This window comes from Pipistrellus kuhlii, unplaced genomic scaffold, assembly GCF_014108245.1.
Source record: "Pipistrellus kuhlii isolate mPipKuh1 unplaced genomic scaffold, mPipKuh1.p scaffold_m20_p_20, whole genome shotgun sequence".
NCBI classification, from domain to species: domain Eukaryota; kingdom Metazoa; phylum Chordata; class Mammalia; order Chiroptera; family Vespertilionidae; genus Pipistrellus; species Pipistrellus kuhlii.
This window is the reverse complement of record NW_023425516.1, coordinates 14,592,091-14,607,418: the sequence shown is the minus strand read 5'-3', so window position 1 is coordinate 14,607,418 and position 15,328 is coordinate 14,592,091. Positions and strand designations below refer to the sequence as shown.

At 58.7% G+C, this 15,328-nt stretch overlaps 1 protein-coding gene across 1 annotated transcript; it reads right to left on the bottom strand.

Moving 5' to 3' along the window:
• Window positions 1-2,127: 2,127 nt before the first annotated feature.
• On the bottom strand, window positions 2,128-11,936 carry HPD (4-hydroxyphenylpyruvate dioxygenase). The gene is made up of 14 exons (XM_036448918.2): window positions 11,879-11,936; window positions 11,735-11,761; window positions 10,709-10,771; window positions 10,304-10,408; window positions 9,764-9,806; window positions 9,505-9,587; window positions 8,132-8,221; window positions 6,814-6,917; window positions 6,365-6,442; window positions 5,348-5,510; window positions 5,038-5,109; window positions 3,653-3,775; window positions 2,578-2,694; window positions 2,128-2,478 (listed from the first exon to the last, which is right to left on the bottom strand). Exons 1-14 carry the CDS (start codon window positions 11,879-11,881, stop codon window positions 2,368-2,370), a joined length of 1,182 nt encoding a protein of 393 aa, XP_036304811.1. The 5' UTR covers window positions 11,882-11,936; the 3' UTR covers window positions 2,128-2,367.
• Window positions 11,937-15,328: the final 3,392 nt, after the last annotated feature.

The window sequence follows — 15,328 nt, the reverse complement described above, 5'->3', positions numbered from 1 at the left end:
CCCCTTCCCTGCCCCTCCCCAACCTGCTTCCCTCCCCTCCCCTCCCCCCCTTCCCGCAAAGAAAAGGACCCTCGCCTTTTAGGGGTGTTTGTGCTTCTAGGCTCTCTCCGTATGGATCTTGTTTTGAAGAGAAGTGTTTCCGTTGTGGGTGTGTCTTGCTGTAAATATTTGTTCATATTTTTGTGAATTCAATACTATGTACCATTGTATTATAGTAACTTTTATAAAGCAAACCATAAATATACTGACTTTTCTTACAGATACGCCGTCTCTCTTGCTCTCCTCTCCCTCCTTTCTCTGCTTTCTTTTGGGGGCACACCCCGCCCCTGTGGAGGGCGGGCTGGCTGTGCCAAGGGCAGAAGGAGATCTTAAACTGAGTCACAGCTTTTTAAAATATATTTAGAGAGAAACATCAGTGATGAGAGAGAATCACTGATCAGCTGCCTCCGGCACACCCCACGCTGGGCATCGAGCCCACAAACCCAGGCCTGTGCCCCGACCAGGAATCGAACTGTGACCTGGTTCATAGGTCAACACTCAACCACTGAGCTACACTAGCCTGGCAAGCCACAGCTTTTTATAGTTTTCCGTCCAGCACCTTTCTTAAAACCTTGGGGATCTAACACTGCTAATAGTCTGCAGTTAAGGAAGGTGGATTCAATATCCTGCTGCCATGACTAGAACTCAAAAACGTTGGACATTTAAGGAGACAGTAGTAAGGAGAGAGGGGATGGATTAAGCAGGTGGAGAAGAGTGAAATACAGGCGGTGTTTGTGGTATTCCAGATAGGTCTCACTCTGCCCGGTCCTGTGGTGAGGTGACGGGGGGGACCCACGAGATCTTTATTTATTTAAATTATTGTTGAAAGTATTACATATGTCTCCCCCTCTCCCTCCCCATTGATCTCTCCCTGCCCACTTGCCCACCACCCATTTTTTTTTTAATTTACTTTAGAACCCAGCCAGTGTGGCTCAATGGGTTGAGTGTCTGATTTTGAAGAAAAATGTCCTTCCAAGAGCTTTAGGACTAGTAAGTAGCTCCTCTCCCAACTGCGTCATTCTTTTGCAAGTAGTCATTCACACTTGAGCATGAACTAGCGAGGCTGTGGGGGACTGGAGCTGCACTGAGGGAGGGGGGCTCAGACCCCTCCTCCCTGTCCTCCCTCTCAGAGCCAGACACCGTGTCCCATGGTCGCAGAGCCAGAATGCTCCCCCAAAGTCCCTTTGCTGACACCCTCCCCTCTCCGTGCCCAGGAGTTTGGGCTCCTCTTTAGAGATCAGAAAGCCGCCAGGCAGGGGAAGGCTGCCAGGGGCGGTGGGTCCACCTCTGACCTTCACTCTTGCTGTTCCCTCTTCTGGGGATGCTGTTTTTCCACATTTTCCTGCGCTGGCCCTCAAATGTCACCCTTGATGGAAAATTAATCTCCCCCCTCCAGTTCCACCTCCACGCCACCCGCTTGCTTTTTATTTTTAATTATATTTTTATTGATTTCAGAGAGGAGGGGAGAGGGAGAGTTGGAAGCATCTATGAGAGAGAATCATCGATGGGCTTCCTCCTGCACACCCCACACAGGGAATGGAACCCCCACCTCCTGGTTCATAGGTCTACATTCAATCACTGAGCCATGCTGGCCGGGCCCTGCTTTATTTTATTTTATTTTTTAAAAAATATATTTTATTGTGGGAGAGGGATAAAGAGTTAGAAACATCGATGAGAGAGAATCATCCATCAGATGCCTCTTGCATGCTCCTTTACTGGGGATGTGCACGCAACCAAGGTACATGCCCTTGACAGGAATCGAACCTGGGACCCTTCAGTCCGCAGGCTGACGCTCTACCCACTGAGCCAAACCGATTCTGGCTGCCTTATTTTCTTGATAGCATTTATCCCTTCAGCAGACGATACTGTCTTCCCTTCTAGAGTGTGAGCCCTCTGCTCCCCGGTTCCAGGGTTCCCCACGACCGACCGCGCGGTCCTGTTAGCAAAGCACTTGCACCTGGCGCCTCCCTCCGATCCCGCTGGGGGGCACCCGACCCCTAACCCGGACGCCTCCTGCAGCGCTGCTGCCCCCTGGCGGCCACACGGCGCTACTGCCCCAGCCTCCCACACAGACACCGAGACACCGCATCGGATCCCCGTCCGCTTTATTGCCCTGGGCCGAGGGGGCGTGGTCAGGAGGTGGGCGGGACCTTGGGGCGGAAATCCCAACGAGCTGGTGGGCGGGATCTAGAGGGAATGGCCAATCAGAGAAGGGCTTGCTGTTCAGAGATGCGGGTGGGCGGGTTCCAGGGCTAGGGGGCGTGGCCCGCCGTGCGCAGGCCGGTGGGCGGGGCCTCGGCGGGTCCGGCGGGACTCGCGGGGGCGGGTCTACATGCCGCGGACCACGCCGTTGGTCTCCATGTCTGTGAGGTTGCCCCGCAAGTTCTGCTCCTCCTCGAAAGCCTTGAACAGTGCATTGAAGTTGCCGGCTCCGAAGCCCTGCAGCAGGAGAGGGGAGGTGAGTTGTGAGTCCAAGAAGCCAGCCATGCTCACCTGCATGCCCCCCCTCGGGCTGGCTGGGGGACAGGTGCCGCCCACCTGGTGGTTGTGGCGCTGAATGACCTCCAGGAAGAGCGTGGGCCGGTCCTGCATGGGCTTGGTGAAGATCTGCAGGAGGTAGCCGTTCTCGTCGTAGTCCACCAGGATTTTCAGCTCCTAGGTTGGAAGGAGAGGGCGGGGTCATGGGGAGGCCCACCACCTGCCGAGCCTGGCACCCCGGATTCCTTACAAAGTTTATATAGGAAGGGGCTCCTGCACCCCCCAAGCCAAGAAAAGACCTGTGTCTCCAACAGCTCCAGACAGCTCCAAACAGACCCTCTCAAAATAAATAAGTAAAAATTAAAGAGATTCCCCAATTGTATCATGGCTGGCCTGGACCACCTAGTAGCTTCCCCAGAGTTCTCCCTGCTTCTGCTTTTGCCTCTTTAAAAAATCCATCTTTCCGACATACAGGGAGTTAGACGTGCACTGGCCACCAGAGGGCGATGCAGAACATGGCCAGCGTCTGAGACCCGGCACTGCCAGGATGGGGGCCCCCACACTCCCAAAATAGGACCTACCAGAACTGACCATGGCAGGATGGTGGAGCCGGTGAACTGGTGGTGCCTTGGGTGCCAGGCCAAGGCGGGTGCAAAGGGAGGCCCCAGCCGGCAGCTACCCGTGTATGAATTTCATGCACTGGGCCTCTAGTATATTACTAAAATGATCAGAACCCCCCCCCCAAAAAAAAAAAAAAAAAAAGCTACTATGACTTTCGGCCACAGAAGAACAAAGAGCAAAGTCCTAAATAGCCTACCCCTGTGACCTAGGCCATTCGTCCTTTCATGCACTCTAGTCTTTCTGCTCCTCAGGCACTGGGCTAGCTCCTGCCTCAGGGCCTTTGCACTGCTGTTCCCTCTGCCAGGACTGCTCTCTGCCCTGGAAACGCCAGGTCCTCCGAGAGGCTTTCCCCGACCACCTCCTGTGACGCGGCCCCAGGTCATGCTCCGTCATGGGCTGTTCTCGCTTTCCGAACGGCACCGACTCCCTCGCGCTCTGCTGGTGTTCGTGCTGTGTGCCTGTCCCCTGCCGGCGGGGGCCTGGTCTGGCTTCCCGCCGTGTCTGCGTGCCTCACCTCCAGGGTGTCCAAGCTCTCCTTCACCCGGATCTTGGCCGACTTGAGCTTCTCCCGCAGCTGTCTGTAGTACGTGGCCGGCACGTCCAGGAACTCCATGCCCCTCTCTCTCAGGTGGCGGATCTGCTTCGGAACAGGGTCAGGGTCGGCCTCCTCCGCCAGGCTCAGCATCGCCGGCCAGGTGCAGGTGCGGGCCGGGAGGAGGCGGGGTCCCGGTCCAAGCTCCCCCAGACGGCCCGGTGTGCTGCGACCCCGTGCCCTTCCCCCTCGGGGGCGTGTGGCCCCCCTCTGGAGAGCGGCCACCCCGGCACTGCCCAAGCACAGCCATCTCCGGAGGCCCTCGGAGGATACTGTCCCCGTTTCACAGCCGGGGAAACCGAGGCACGGAGAGACTAAGTATCTCTTCTCAGCGTCACCCCCAGAGCGCCGGCCATGTCGCCGCTCTGCGTGCCCCACGGGGGTGGCCCGTCTCAGAGCGGAAGCCCCCACCGTCTGCCCCCACTCCCGCCTGCTCACCTGGGCTCCTGCCCCTCTCCCCTTCGCTCATGCTGTTCCAGCCACGTGACCCTGCTGTTCCCGCAGCCTCCCTCTGCCCTGGCTGCCCCTTCCTGCGGGGTGCTTCTCCCACTCTGCCCCTTCCAGCTCCGCATTCCCAAATGTCTCCTCAGGGAGGTCTTTCCTGTGGCAGGTCTGTGACTGTTCCGGGAACGGTGCTCCTGCCTACACCCGCCCTCCCACTGCCTCGCTGCCTCTTCCTCCGGAGCCGCTCTGCCTTCCCACACGTGCATTTGGCTTGTTTCTTCGATTCCTGCCTCCATGGAAGGGTCCCGGGTACCCAAAACAGCAGCCAGCACACAGTCAGCCCTCACTAAACATCTGCTGAGTGAGTGAGTGAATGGACGAATGAAGGAATGAATGGAACTGCCAGGGTCACGCAGTGAATTCTCGGTTGGGCTGGGCTGGAACGGGCAGTCGGCCAGGCTGCCACATGCAGCCGTAGAAGGAGCAGGGAGGACCCGGCCGCCCCAGGGGCCGGAGCCGTAGACTCTGGACATTTAATTTGGCTCCGAGGACCCGATCCCTCCGGACCGAACATCCCCCTTTTCACGGCGAGGCGACGGGAGCCCCGAGAGGGCGGTGGGATCCCCCGGAGAAACACAGCGAGTCCCCGGCAGGGCCGGGCGGAGGCGGCAGGCCTCCTGGTAGCTCCGGCACCTGCTGTCGCTAAGGCCCGGGATGGGCTCCGCGGGTGGAGGATGTGCTGCCCGCGGGGCAGGGACCCGCCGGGCCGGTGAACGGGGGCTGCACTGCCCCCCTTTCCTGTTGGGGGGGATCGGCGCTGGCGCTGAGTGGGGGTGGGTCGGGGCCGGGGCCGGGCTGCTCACCGCGGTGATGATGTCCTGGGTCTTGAGGGCGATGTGCTGGACGCCCGCGCCCCCGTTGTAGTCCACGTACTCCTGCGGGAGGACATACTGTCACCCTCCCGTCCCGTCCCCTCCGGGGCCCTCACGCCTCCTCCCCCCGCCCTCCTCCCCCCACCCGCCGGCCCCATGGGGCCCTCACCCCTCCTCCCCGCGCCCTCCCCCGCCCACCGGGCCCGCACCCTTCCTCCCCGCGCCCTCCTCCCCTCGCCGGCCCCACCGGGGCCCGCACCCCTCCTCCCCGCGCCCTCCCCCGCCCACCCGCCGGCCCCACCTGGATCTGGGACTTCTTCCTGCCGGGCGCCGGCTCGTTGATGGGCATCTTGATGGACTCCTCGTAGTTGGCCACCACGATGGAGCGCAGGGAGCTGTACTCCGTGTGCACCTGCGTGTCGTCCACGGACCAGAAGCGGTGGAACTGCAGGTTGTTCAGGTACCTGCAGGGGCGGGCGGGAGGGGCCGGGAGCGCGTGGGCGCTGGGACAGGCCGGGCCCCTCTCCTAAGGTGACCAGGCGTCCGGCTTCCGGCGGGACAGCCCCGATGTTTAACAGTGTGCCCCGCGCCCCGCGGCATTTTAAAACAGTCCCGATTTTTAAAATGCCACTGGTCGCGGGGCACACTGCTAAACATCGGGGCTGACCCGCCAGAAGCGGGACGTCTGGTCACCTTGCCCTGTCCACCTTCCGGAGCCTGTCCCCGGAGCACGCTCCGAGGAGGAGCGCAGTCCCGTCACACACGTCGCGCATTCGGCCCGTCGGGCGGGAGCAGTCTGTCACCAGACTCTTAGGGGGAAGCAGGGCCTCCAGGGCCAGAGCTGTGAGCGGGGGCCCTTGCTCCTAGTTTGCACAAGGGTGCCCCTTGGGTGGGGGCAGTACCTCCCGGCCTCCACCTGTGGGTCATTTTGGGCCTTTTTTCTCTTTTTTAAAAATATATTTTATTGATTTTTTTTTCTTTCTTTTTTACAGAGAGGAAGGGAGAGGGATAGAGAGTTGGAAACATCGATGAGAGAGAAACATCGATCAGCTGCCTCCTGCATATTCCCTACTGGGGATGTGCCCGCAACCAAGGTACCATACGTGCCCTTGACAGGAATCGAACCTGGGACCCTTCAGTCCGCAGGCCGACGCTCTATCCGCTGAGCCACATCGGTCAGGGCCACTTTGGGTCTTAAATCCTCTGGTCTCCATGGAGACGGTTCTACAGGGAACAAGCCTCAAGCGAACTTCCTACCACCCGGTGCTCTGGGGCCCCCGCCGGTGCCCGGGACAGGGGCCCGGGGGCGTGGGCTCACCAGTCCGAGGCGGACAGCATCTCCTGGTCCGGCTGGTTCCCCACGATGTGGTCAATGACCTCGAGGTTGCTCTGGGGCCTGGGAGAGGGACTCGGTTAAGGGCTGAGAGTCACTGCCTCACCCTGCCCTCCTTCCCTCCGGCTCCTCGGCCACCGAAACAGCTCCCTGATGCGTGGCACCCCCTACCGGCATCTTATTTCTTATTTCTGTCGCCCTTACCAGCCCCATGTTACAGGTGAAGACACAGAGGTGTAGAGAGGCGAAGTGACTCGCCAGCGCGTAAGTGGCTGTGAAGTGGCAGAGCCGGGATTTGAACCCAGGCAGGCTGGTTCCGGAGCCCACGTCCTGGGGCTCTGTGCTGCCCCTGCGTGCCGCCCCTGGGGGCCCTCAGGGGCTCCACCCCTGCGGAGAGGCCCGGAGCAGGGGAGCACTGTCCCGGGAGCACTCACAGCTTGGAGAGCACGCTGTCCGTGTGGGTCGTGGGGTTGAACCCGGGCAGGAAGAGGCCGGTGTAGTCCATCTTCTCCACCAGGGTGTGTGTGGTGTCCCCGTACTGCGGGCGGGCGGAAACCAGGCTGGCGGGGCCCCTCCCTGCGCCCCTCCCCCTCGGAGGCCAGCTCGGCCCGGGGTCCCAGCCCGGACGGGGACCCTGACCCGCTGTGTGACCTGGGGCAAGTCAGTCCCCTCTCTGACCCCAGGGAATTCCTCTGGCTCTGTGTGTCCCCCAGACCCAGGCTCTGCGAGGCAGGCAGGACGCCGGTTCAAGGCCGTGTGGTCGGCACCTCGGTCAGTGCCCGGTGCCGGGAACAGATATGACTACGAATGACGAGGGCGTTGGATCAGGCCATGCCGAAGGCGCTGTCGATGGGAACCATCTTTAAAAATATATATTTTAGCCGAAACCGGTTTGGCTCAGTGGGTAGAGCGTCGGCCTGCGGACTCAAGGGTCCAGGGTTCGATTCCGGCCAAGGGCGGGCATGTACCTGGGTTGCGGGCACATCCCCAGGAGGGGGTGTGTAGGAGGCAACTGATCGATGTTTCTCTCTCATCGATGTTTCTGACTTTCTATCCCTCTCCCTTCCTCTCTGTGAAAAATCAATAAAATATATTAAAAAAAATAAAAAATATATTTTATTGATTTTTAAAAAATATATATTTTATTGATTTTGTACAGAGAGGAAGGGAGAGAGTTAGAAACATCGATGAGAGAGTCATCAATCAGCTGCCTCTTGCACACCCCCTACTGGGGATGTGCCCGCAGCCAAGGTACATGCCCTCGACCGGAATCGAACCTGGGACCCTTCAGTCTCCAAGCCGACGCTCTATCCACTGAGCCAAACCAGTCTCGGCTGATTTTTTTTTTTTTTTACAAATTGTATTGATTTTTTACAAAGGTTAAGTAGTGCGTCTCAGACCAGACAAATGGCCCAACCCCAGTCCTTGCTCGTTAAATGTGGCTGCAGAGAGGTGCAGTGATTTGCCCAAAGTCACACCGCTGGCCCAGGGGTGCGGCTTCCCCAGGCCCCGCCTGAAGCTTCTCACCCCATGACGTCACCCCCTGGGGAGGGGGTAGACGGGGTGGGGGGTGGGGGGTGGCAGGTAGCGCTCATCGGCCTCTGCACCTGGGCAGGCGCTACAGGCGAGCAGACCCGGGGAGAAGGCTGTGCTTTGAAACGCGGGGGGCAGGAGGGGTCTGCGCCGGGCGGGGCGCCCGGCGGCTCAGTGGGTGCGGGTGGCAGGAGGGTGGGGGCGCCGGGGTGCACTCACCGTCTGCAGCACGGCAAACTTCACCTTCCCAAACTTGTCCTGCTCCACCCAGGGCTCCCGGATGATCTTGGCGCCCCGCTGCCGGGCTTTCTGCGGGGGAGACGGCGGGGGAGGCGGTGAGGGCCGGACGCCCCGGCTGGGCCACCTCTGCGGGCCCAGCCCCGGCAGGAACCCCGGCCGGCTTCTGCACTCGGCCCTGGAACCCGTGCCGCACGCCCGTTTGGCAGATTGGGACACGGAGGCCCAGGCCCAGAGCTGGTTCTAAGGGAGACAAAGCCGGTTGGGGGTGGGGGTCTGTCTGCCTCTCCTAACTCCCTCTGTGGCCCTGTCCCCTCTCCAGTCCTCCGTTCCCCCATCTGTAAAAAAAATAAGTAAAAACGGGGGTGTGTTCCATAAGAAGAATGTGAGCTGGCATTAACTGAGCACCGATGATGTGTCAGCCCTCTGCCAGGTGCCTTACACACGTGATTCGTGTGTGTGTGTGTAGCGCATCTATGCTTGTCACAGGTGAGGCGGTGCTGTAGGTATTAACCTCTTTCGTCCTCACATTATGCGAAAAGTGCTCCCATTGCCCATTGCCGCCACTTTATAGATGAGCAAATCGAGGCACAGAGAAGTGAAGCCCCTTGCCCGAGGTCACACAGCAGGTACGACCCGGGCCCAGGCAGTCTGCCTCCGGGATCTGGGATCTGAACCTCTGAACTGCCTCTCGGGGGAAGGGTCTGGTCTAGAGTCGTGCTCAAGGAATGGCCACTGTGCCTTGGTGGTGTGGCTCAGTGGTTGGGTGTCGGCCTATGAACCAGGAGGTCACGGTTCGATTCCCCGTCAGGGCACATGCCCGGGCTGCAGGCTTGATCCTTAGGAGGCAGCTGATCAATGATGCTCTCTCATCATCAATGTTTCTATCTCCCTCTCCCTCTCCCTTCTTCTCTGAGATAAAAAAAAATAAAAAAAGAGCCAAAATTGGTTTGGCTCAATGGATAGAGCGTGGGCTTGGGGACTGAAGGGTCCGGGGTTCGATTCCGGTCAAGGGCATGTGCCTTGGTTGCGGGCACATCCCCGGCAGCTGATCGATGGTTCTCTCTCATCATTGACGTTTCTATCTCTCTCTCCATCTCCCTTCCTCTCTGAAATAAAAAAAGAAAGAAAGAAAAGAAAGAAGTGGGCCCTGGGACCTCCTGGCCCCTCTGAGAGCTCGGTGAGGTAGGGGTGCGGTGGTGACCCCCATTTCCTCGCTCTGGAGGCCGAGGCTCAGAGCGAGGAGCGCAGTCAGGCCAGGACGTCCCTGGGAGCCCAGCGTGTGTCCCTCAGCCCAGCGGCGCCCTCCAGCCCCGGCCGGCGGGCCGCGGGGGGGTCCGAGGGCGGCCCCTCACCTGCACGATGTAGTCGCAGTCCTCCACCTCGAACGCGATGTCCTTCACTCCGTCCCCGTGCTTCACCAGGTGGTCGCCCATCTCTGCGGCCGCGGGGGCGGGGGAGGAGGTGGAGTCACCGCTCCCCGCCTGCTGGGCTCCATCTCCTTCTAGGCTGAGGCCCCCTCCCTGACCCCCGACCCCTGACCCCACCCATGATGCCAGGTCTCCAGCCCCGGGGGACCTCGAACCCCTCGGGGGTGGGGGGGTGTCCCCTCACCTTTGTTCCAGGGGTTGAGAGCAGAGGAGAAAATGAAGACAATCTAGGACACAGAGGAGCAGGCGGGTGAGCTGTGGCCCTGGGGACCCCACCCCTCCTCCCCTCTCACCCCCGACGCCCCTGGTGGGGCCAGAAGGAACCAGCGTAGCCCCCCAGCCAGGGCCCGGCCCCGGGTTGCAGTCCCTGCCCTGCCTCAGTGTGTCCCTTGGCCCTGAAGGACTGGGGGCTTCTGTGTGCCCACCACCCCAGGGGCCTGGGGCAGCTGCTGAGGTCTCTGGGCTCAGACTTCTCGCTCTGATGCCTGAGGCCTCTACCCGTTTCCCCTGAGCACCCGTGAGGCCCGCATCGGAGAAGGAGGAGAAACTAAGATCCCTGTTGCATGTGGTACCGAGGTGCCTGGTGGAGGGGGCAGGGAGGGGGGGCCTTCAGCTCGGAGGAAGGGCCTTCTGGTCTACCTCACCCAAAGTCTTGGGGAGCTCAGGGAGCAGCAGGAAGGGGGGGGCGCTTCCCGGTGAGTGGGGGTCCTTCCGGGGGACTCACCTGCCCTTGTTTGACCACGTGGCTGACCACCTCCCTGGAGCCGGTCTCCAGGCCCCTGTAGGCGAGCGGCTTAAAGCCCATCTTGCTGCAGTAGTAGGACGCCGCCTGCAGGCATCGCAGAGCCACCGTGAGGGCCCAGGGGCCCCATGGCCGCAGGGCAGAGTCCTTCCCGGGGAGAGAGGCTGCCCTCTGACCCCTCCTGACCGCAGATACGATTCCTGCTGGGGTCTGGCCCTGACTGTGTAAATAGGACCTGGAGTGTCTGTCCTCGGAGCCGGTCCCAGCCTTGGCCCAGATCCTCCCCTCCTGGGAGCCAATCACAGGCTTTGCTGGAGTCCTCCCCGGCCCCCGAGGTCCTCCCCCGCCCACCCTCTGCCCACCCCGGGACCTCGCCCAGGCCTCTACCTGCTTGGCATTGCCAACCCAGAAGGTCACCGAGTGGAAGTGGAGGAATCGGCCTCTCTCGGGCTGAGGAGGGGAGAGAGGGGGTGAGACTGAGCGTCTGGAGGTGGGTCACCTCCCTGGTCCGCCCCCTCGGCTCCCAGCCTGGCCGGGATGCAAAGCTGGTTTCTCCTGCAGAACGTGGGCTCCTGGGGGCCAGGATCGGGGAGCCCCTCGGAGGCCTTCCCGGCTCTCACAGAGGGAAACAGCCACAGCAGCACAGATTGCAGCTGGGCCTTAGGAAGAACTTCAGGGCAGGACTGAGAGACGGACAGGAATTTAAGGAGAGGCAGGTGTTTTTCTTAGGAAGGCGAGGGTGCCTCCAGCACGGTCTGGGGGCCAGAGGTGACCTTGAGGTGCATCCGGGACATCACAAGCCCGTCTACTTACTCATGTTTTTCACCCCTCGCCGAGGACATTTTTTCCATTGATTTTTATTTTTATTATTAAAATATATATATATATATATATATATATATATATATATATATATATATTATTGATTTCAGAGAGGAAGGAAGAGGGATAGAGAGATAGAAACATCAATGATGAGAGAGAATCATTGATTGGCTGCCTCCACACCCCACACCAGGGATTGAGCCCAAAACCTGGGCATGTGCCCTGACCAGGAATCAAATTATGAGCCCCCCTGGTTCATAGGGTGACACTCAACCACTGAGCCACACCGGCCCTGGGCTCCACTGATTTTTAGAGAAAGGGAGGGAAGAAGGTTTATGTGGGAGAGAGAGAGAGAGAGAGAGAGAGAGAGGGGGGGAGGAACAAAAATGTGTGAGAAACACATTGATTGGTTGCCTCCCGCAAGTGCCCCGATGAGGGCTGGGGATCTAACCTGCAACCCTCAGGTGCCTGGGCGGGCGCTCTAACCACTGAGCCCACCAGCCAGCCCCTTATTCCTCTTCTGAGGTTTGCTGACACACACCCCCCACCCAGTGTCCCCGGGCCCCGGCCCACATTTCCCCTTCTGCTTACCTTCTCTCCTTTGTTGGTGTAAGACGTCTAAGGAGAAAGAAAAGGATAGTGAGGCTCGGAAACTCAGCCACACGGTGTGTCTGGCCGTCTCCCTGCTGGCCGTGCCCCCTGGGGAAGCAGCCATGGCCCTGGGCAGGCACTTACCATGGTGGAGCTTGGTCACGGCGTCCTGCTGGGAAGACTGGGACGAGAGGCCGGGAGGAGTGCTGAGCAGTGGTATTTAACCCCCACAGGTCCCGCCTCTGTCCTCTTGGTCTTCCCGGGGGGGGGGGGGGGGGGGGAGGAGGAGCTGATGGCAGCCCTGGCAGCCTGTAGGCCTGGGCGCCTGCGCTCCGGCGGCCGCCCCGCAGAGGGGGAGTGACTGGCCCAGGGCCACTAGGCCGTGGCCAGGGCACGAAGCCAAGGGCACATTCTTTCGAGGACCACGGGCCTGGACAGTGACCTCTGCCCTCCAGAAGCCAAGGCCAGCTGCTGGAGCGCAGGGCGGGCCCCAGCATTCTTGTTCAGGGAGCGTGGGGGTAGGAGGGGATCAGGAACTAGGCCCGAAGCCCCGCTTGCAGGACAAGCGTGGGGTTCACCTTCGGGCCAGAGGGTGCCTCCATTGGACCCCATCGTGGTGAGAGGCCCGGGAGCTGCTGCGTCCTGGGTGGCTGACGGGAGACACCGAGCCCCTCGGAGCCTCAGTCTCCCCGTCTGTGAAATGGGAGCGTGGGCGGTGCGCTGGGTGTGAAATGCGATAGAGCCCGCGTCTTTGGGGAGAACCGGTGCAGAGTAGCGGCTTTGTCGATGGCGGTTATGATGAGTTATGTTTCTTTGGAGAATGGGATGGGGCCTTGGTGTTGCCACCGCCTGAGTCTGGGGACAGAGGTCATGGCTCTGGCCCTGGCCCAGGTTTCCGTATCTCCAGGTGGTGGGAGGACGGAGCGTGAGTGCTGGCCGGCCGTGGCGTCGCCCTGAGGGTCAGGACAGCCCCAGCCCCGGAAGCTGGGCCCTCTCTGCAGGGACCCGACCCGACATTAGGAACTCTCTGGGGGACGTTTCCGAGTGGTTGCCTGGAAACGCTTTTTCCAGCCCCAACACCGACCGACGTTGTCCGGCACAGCTGGGCTACGGCTCTCTTGCCGTTTGGCTCCCAAAAGGTCCTGCATCCGTCTCCACAACAACACCCAGAGAGACGGCTCCTCCCGGCTGGTGATGACCTCAGCGATCACCTGGCACAGCCTTTCCATGTTCCAGGCGAGAAAGACCGACAAATAGCAGGCGCGGGCTGGGCCCCTCCCCCGAGCCCGGGCCCGGGGAGAGCAGAGGTCCAAGGTCCGGCTGCGTGCTCCCGCCGGGGAGCCCGCCCCCGCCAGGCACCTCCTCCCTTCTCACTCGGCTTTCTTCTGTTGTTGTTATTTTTTAAATTCTCACCCGAGGATATTTTTTTTCCCCATCGATTTTTTTCCGGGGGGTGGGGGAGAGTGAAAGGGAAGGGGAGAGACAGAGAGAGAAACCTCAGTGTGAGAGAGACACAGCCATGGGTTGCCTCCCGCACTGCCCAGCTGATCAGCCCAATCGGCCAGCGATTGAGCCCGCAACTGAGGAACATGCCCTTGACCGGGAATCGCACCAAAGACCCTTCGGTCCGCGGCCAAGGCTCCAACCACTGAGCCTGAGAAAGTCATCCTACCCGGACCACATCTTGTTTGCTCATCTCTTTTTTTTTTTTTTAAATATATATTTTATTGATTTTTCACAGAGAGGAAGAGAGAGGGATAGAGAGTTAGAAACATCGATGAGAGAAAATCATCGATTAGCTGCCTCTTGCACACCCCCTACTGGGGATGTGCCCGCAATTAAGGCACATGCCCTTGACCGGAATCGAACCTGGGACCCTTCAGTCTGCAGACCGACGCTCTATCCACTAAACCAAACCGGTTTCGGCATTTTTGTTTCTTTTTCATGTAACTTTAACTATAATTTAATTTTAAGTAATGCTAGTGTTTTTGAAAATATGGCTCTCAGACTTCCCGGGGAGGGAATTCATAATGGGCTCTTCTGAGCCGGCAGGAGGGCTCCGCTCTCTGCTTGCCTGAGGCTTAGGGGGCGGGAAGCCTCCATGACTGGTGTGGAAGCTGAGCGACTGCTATGACATCGAGGTCCAGGGCACATCAAAGGGTTTTTGTTTTGTTTTTTTTCTGTCCTCCCGGCCAAACTACCATCACGTCAGTACCGTTATCACTTGCATAAGCCAGAGATGGAATTACTCAAGGCCAAGCATTGATCCCTTCCAGAAAGAACCCATGTCCTCCCCACCCAGAGTCCCCAAGCTCTCAACCGTCTCCCCCCCTTCACTGCGGAGCACTGACTTCCATCTTCACAGGGTAACAGGGCAATTGGCTCTGGCCTCAGGTTTGCTGAGTTGCCTTCAATACATTGCTTCACCTCTCTGACCCTCCCTTCCCTGCCGCTGACGATTAGGAGAGCTGGAGTAGCAGTCTCTGTCGTCTACAGGGATAGGAATGACTGTGTCCAACGCTTTGCATTTAACAGAACCCCAGGAGGCAGGTCATGAGGATGCCCATTTTACAGTTCAGAAAACTGAGGCTCAGAGACGATAAGTGGTTCATCCTGGTAAGTGGTGGAGTTGAGAGTCGTTCCCTCTTATTTCGCGTCCACATTTCTCTTATTTATTTATTTTTTCTCCTGGTGTGTCTCATGCCTCTGGAAACCCTCAAGATTTTAACAAATAACAAGGGTCTGAGGGGCCCTTATTCAGGGACTCGAATCCCAAATGCTCCGGGAACCCCGGAGAGGGATAGAGAAGAGCCAGAGCCAGATGGGGCTGTGGAGTCTAGCTTCACACTTTATCAGTTAGGCCAACGATGACTCAGCTTCAGCCAGTTGTTGCCTGTGGGGATATGGTCCAAGTTTGGTCAGATATTTATCAAAAGAAGCTGGAGCTTTGTGCGAGGCAGCAGTTAAGGTGTTTACCTATGCCGCCATCTTGGTTTCTCCTCAAGAAGCTGGAGCTTTGAATTTTTATATGAAATCCATTGGCTGAGAAATTGTATTGTTTTAAATTCTATTTAGATGAAATATCCGGGATAGGCAAATCCATAGAGACAAAAATGTAGATTGTAGGGGTTGGGAGTGGGGGTGGGGGTGAGGTGGGGGAGGAATGGGGTGTGACTGCTCACTGGGCACAGAGTTCCTTTTTGGGGTGACGAAAATGTTTTGGAACTAGATAAAGGTGGTGGTTGCACAACATTGTAAATACCGTATTTTTCGGACCATAAGACGCTCAGGACCATAAGACGCACCAGTTTTTAGAGAAGGGAAATGAAGAAAAAAAGATTCTGAAACAAATAGTGTCCTAAAATATTTTATGTGCATTAAAACCCAACATCACAGTCATAAACACATGTAATCAACCCTGTAAACAGCAGCATTTAGAACCATTTTAGAGCCAGGCAAGCACACAGAGACCACACAGAGCCGGGCAAGTAAAAAAACTTTTTTTTTTAAGTATATGTGTAGGCTATATTTGGACCATAAGACGCAGGGACTTTCCCCCCCCACTTCTGGGGGGGAAAAAGTGCGTCTTATGGT

Coding starts and splice junctions, on each gene's coding strand:
- HPD (XM_036448918.2), bottom strand. Junction 10,772..11,734: donor ACACCAACAAAGGAGAGAAG/GTAAGCAGAAGG, acceptor TCCCCTCCTCAG/CCCGAGAGAGGCCGATTCCT. Junction 2,479..2,577: donor TTCAGCGCCACAACCACCAG/GTGGGCGGCACC, acceptor CTCCTGCTGCAG/GGCTTCGGAGCCGGCAACTT.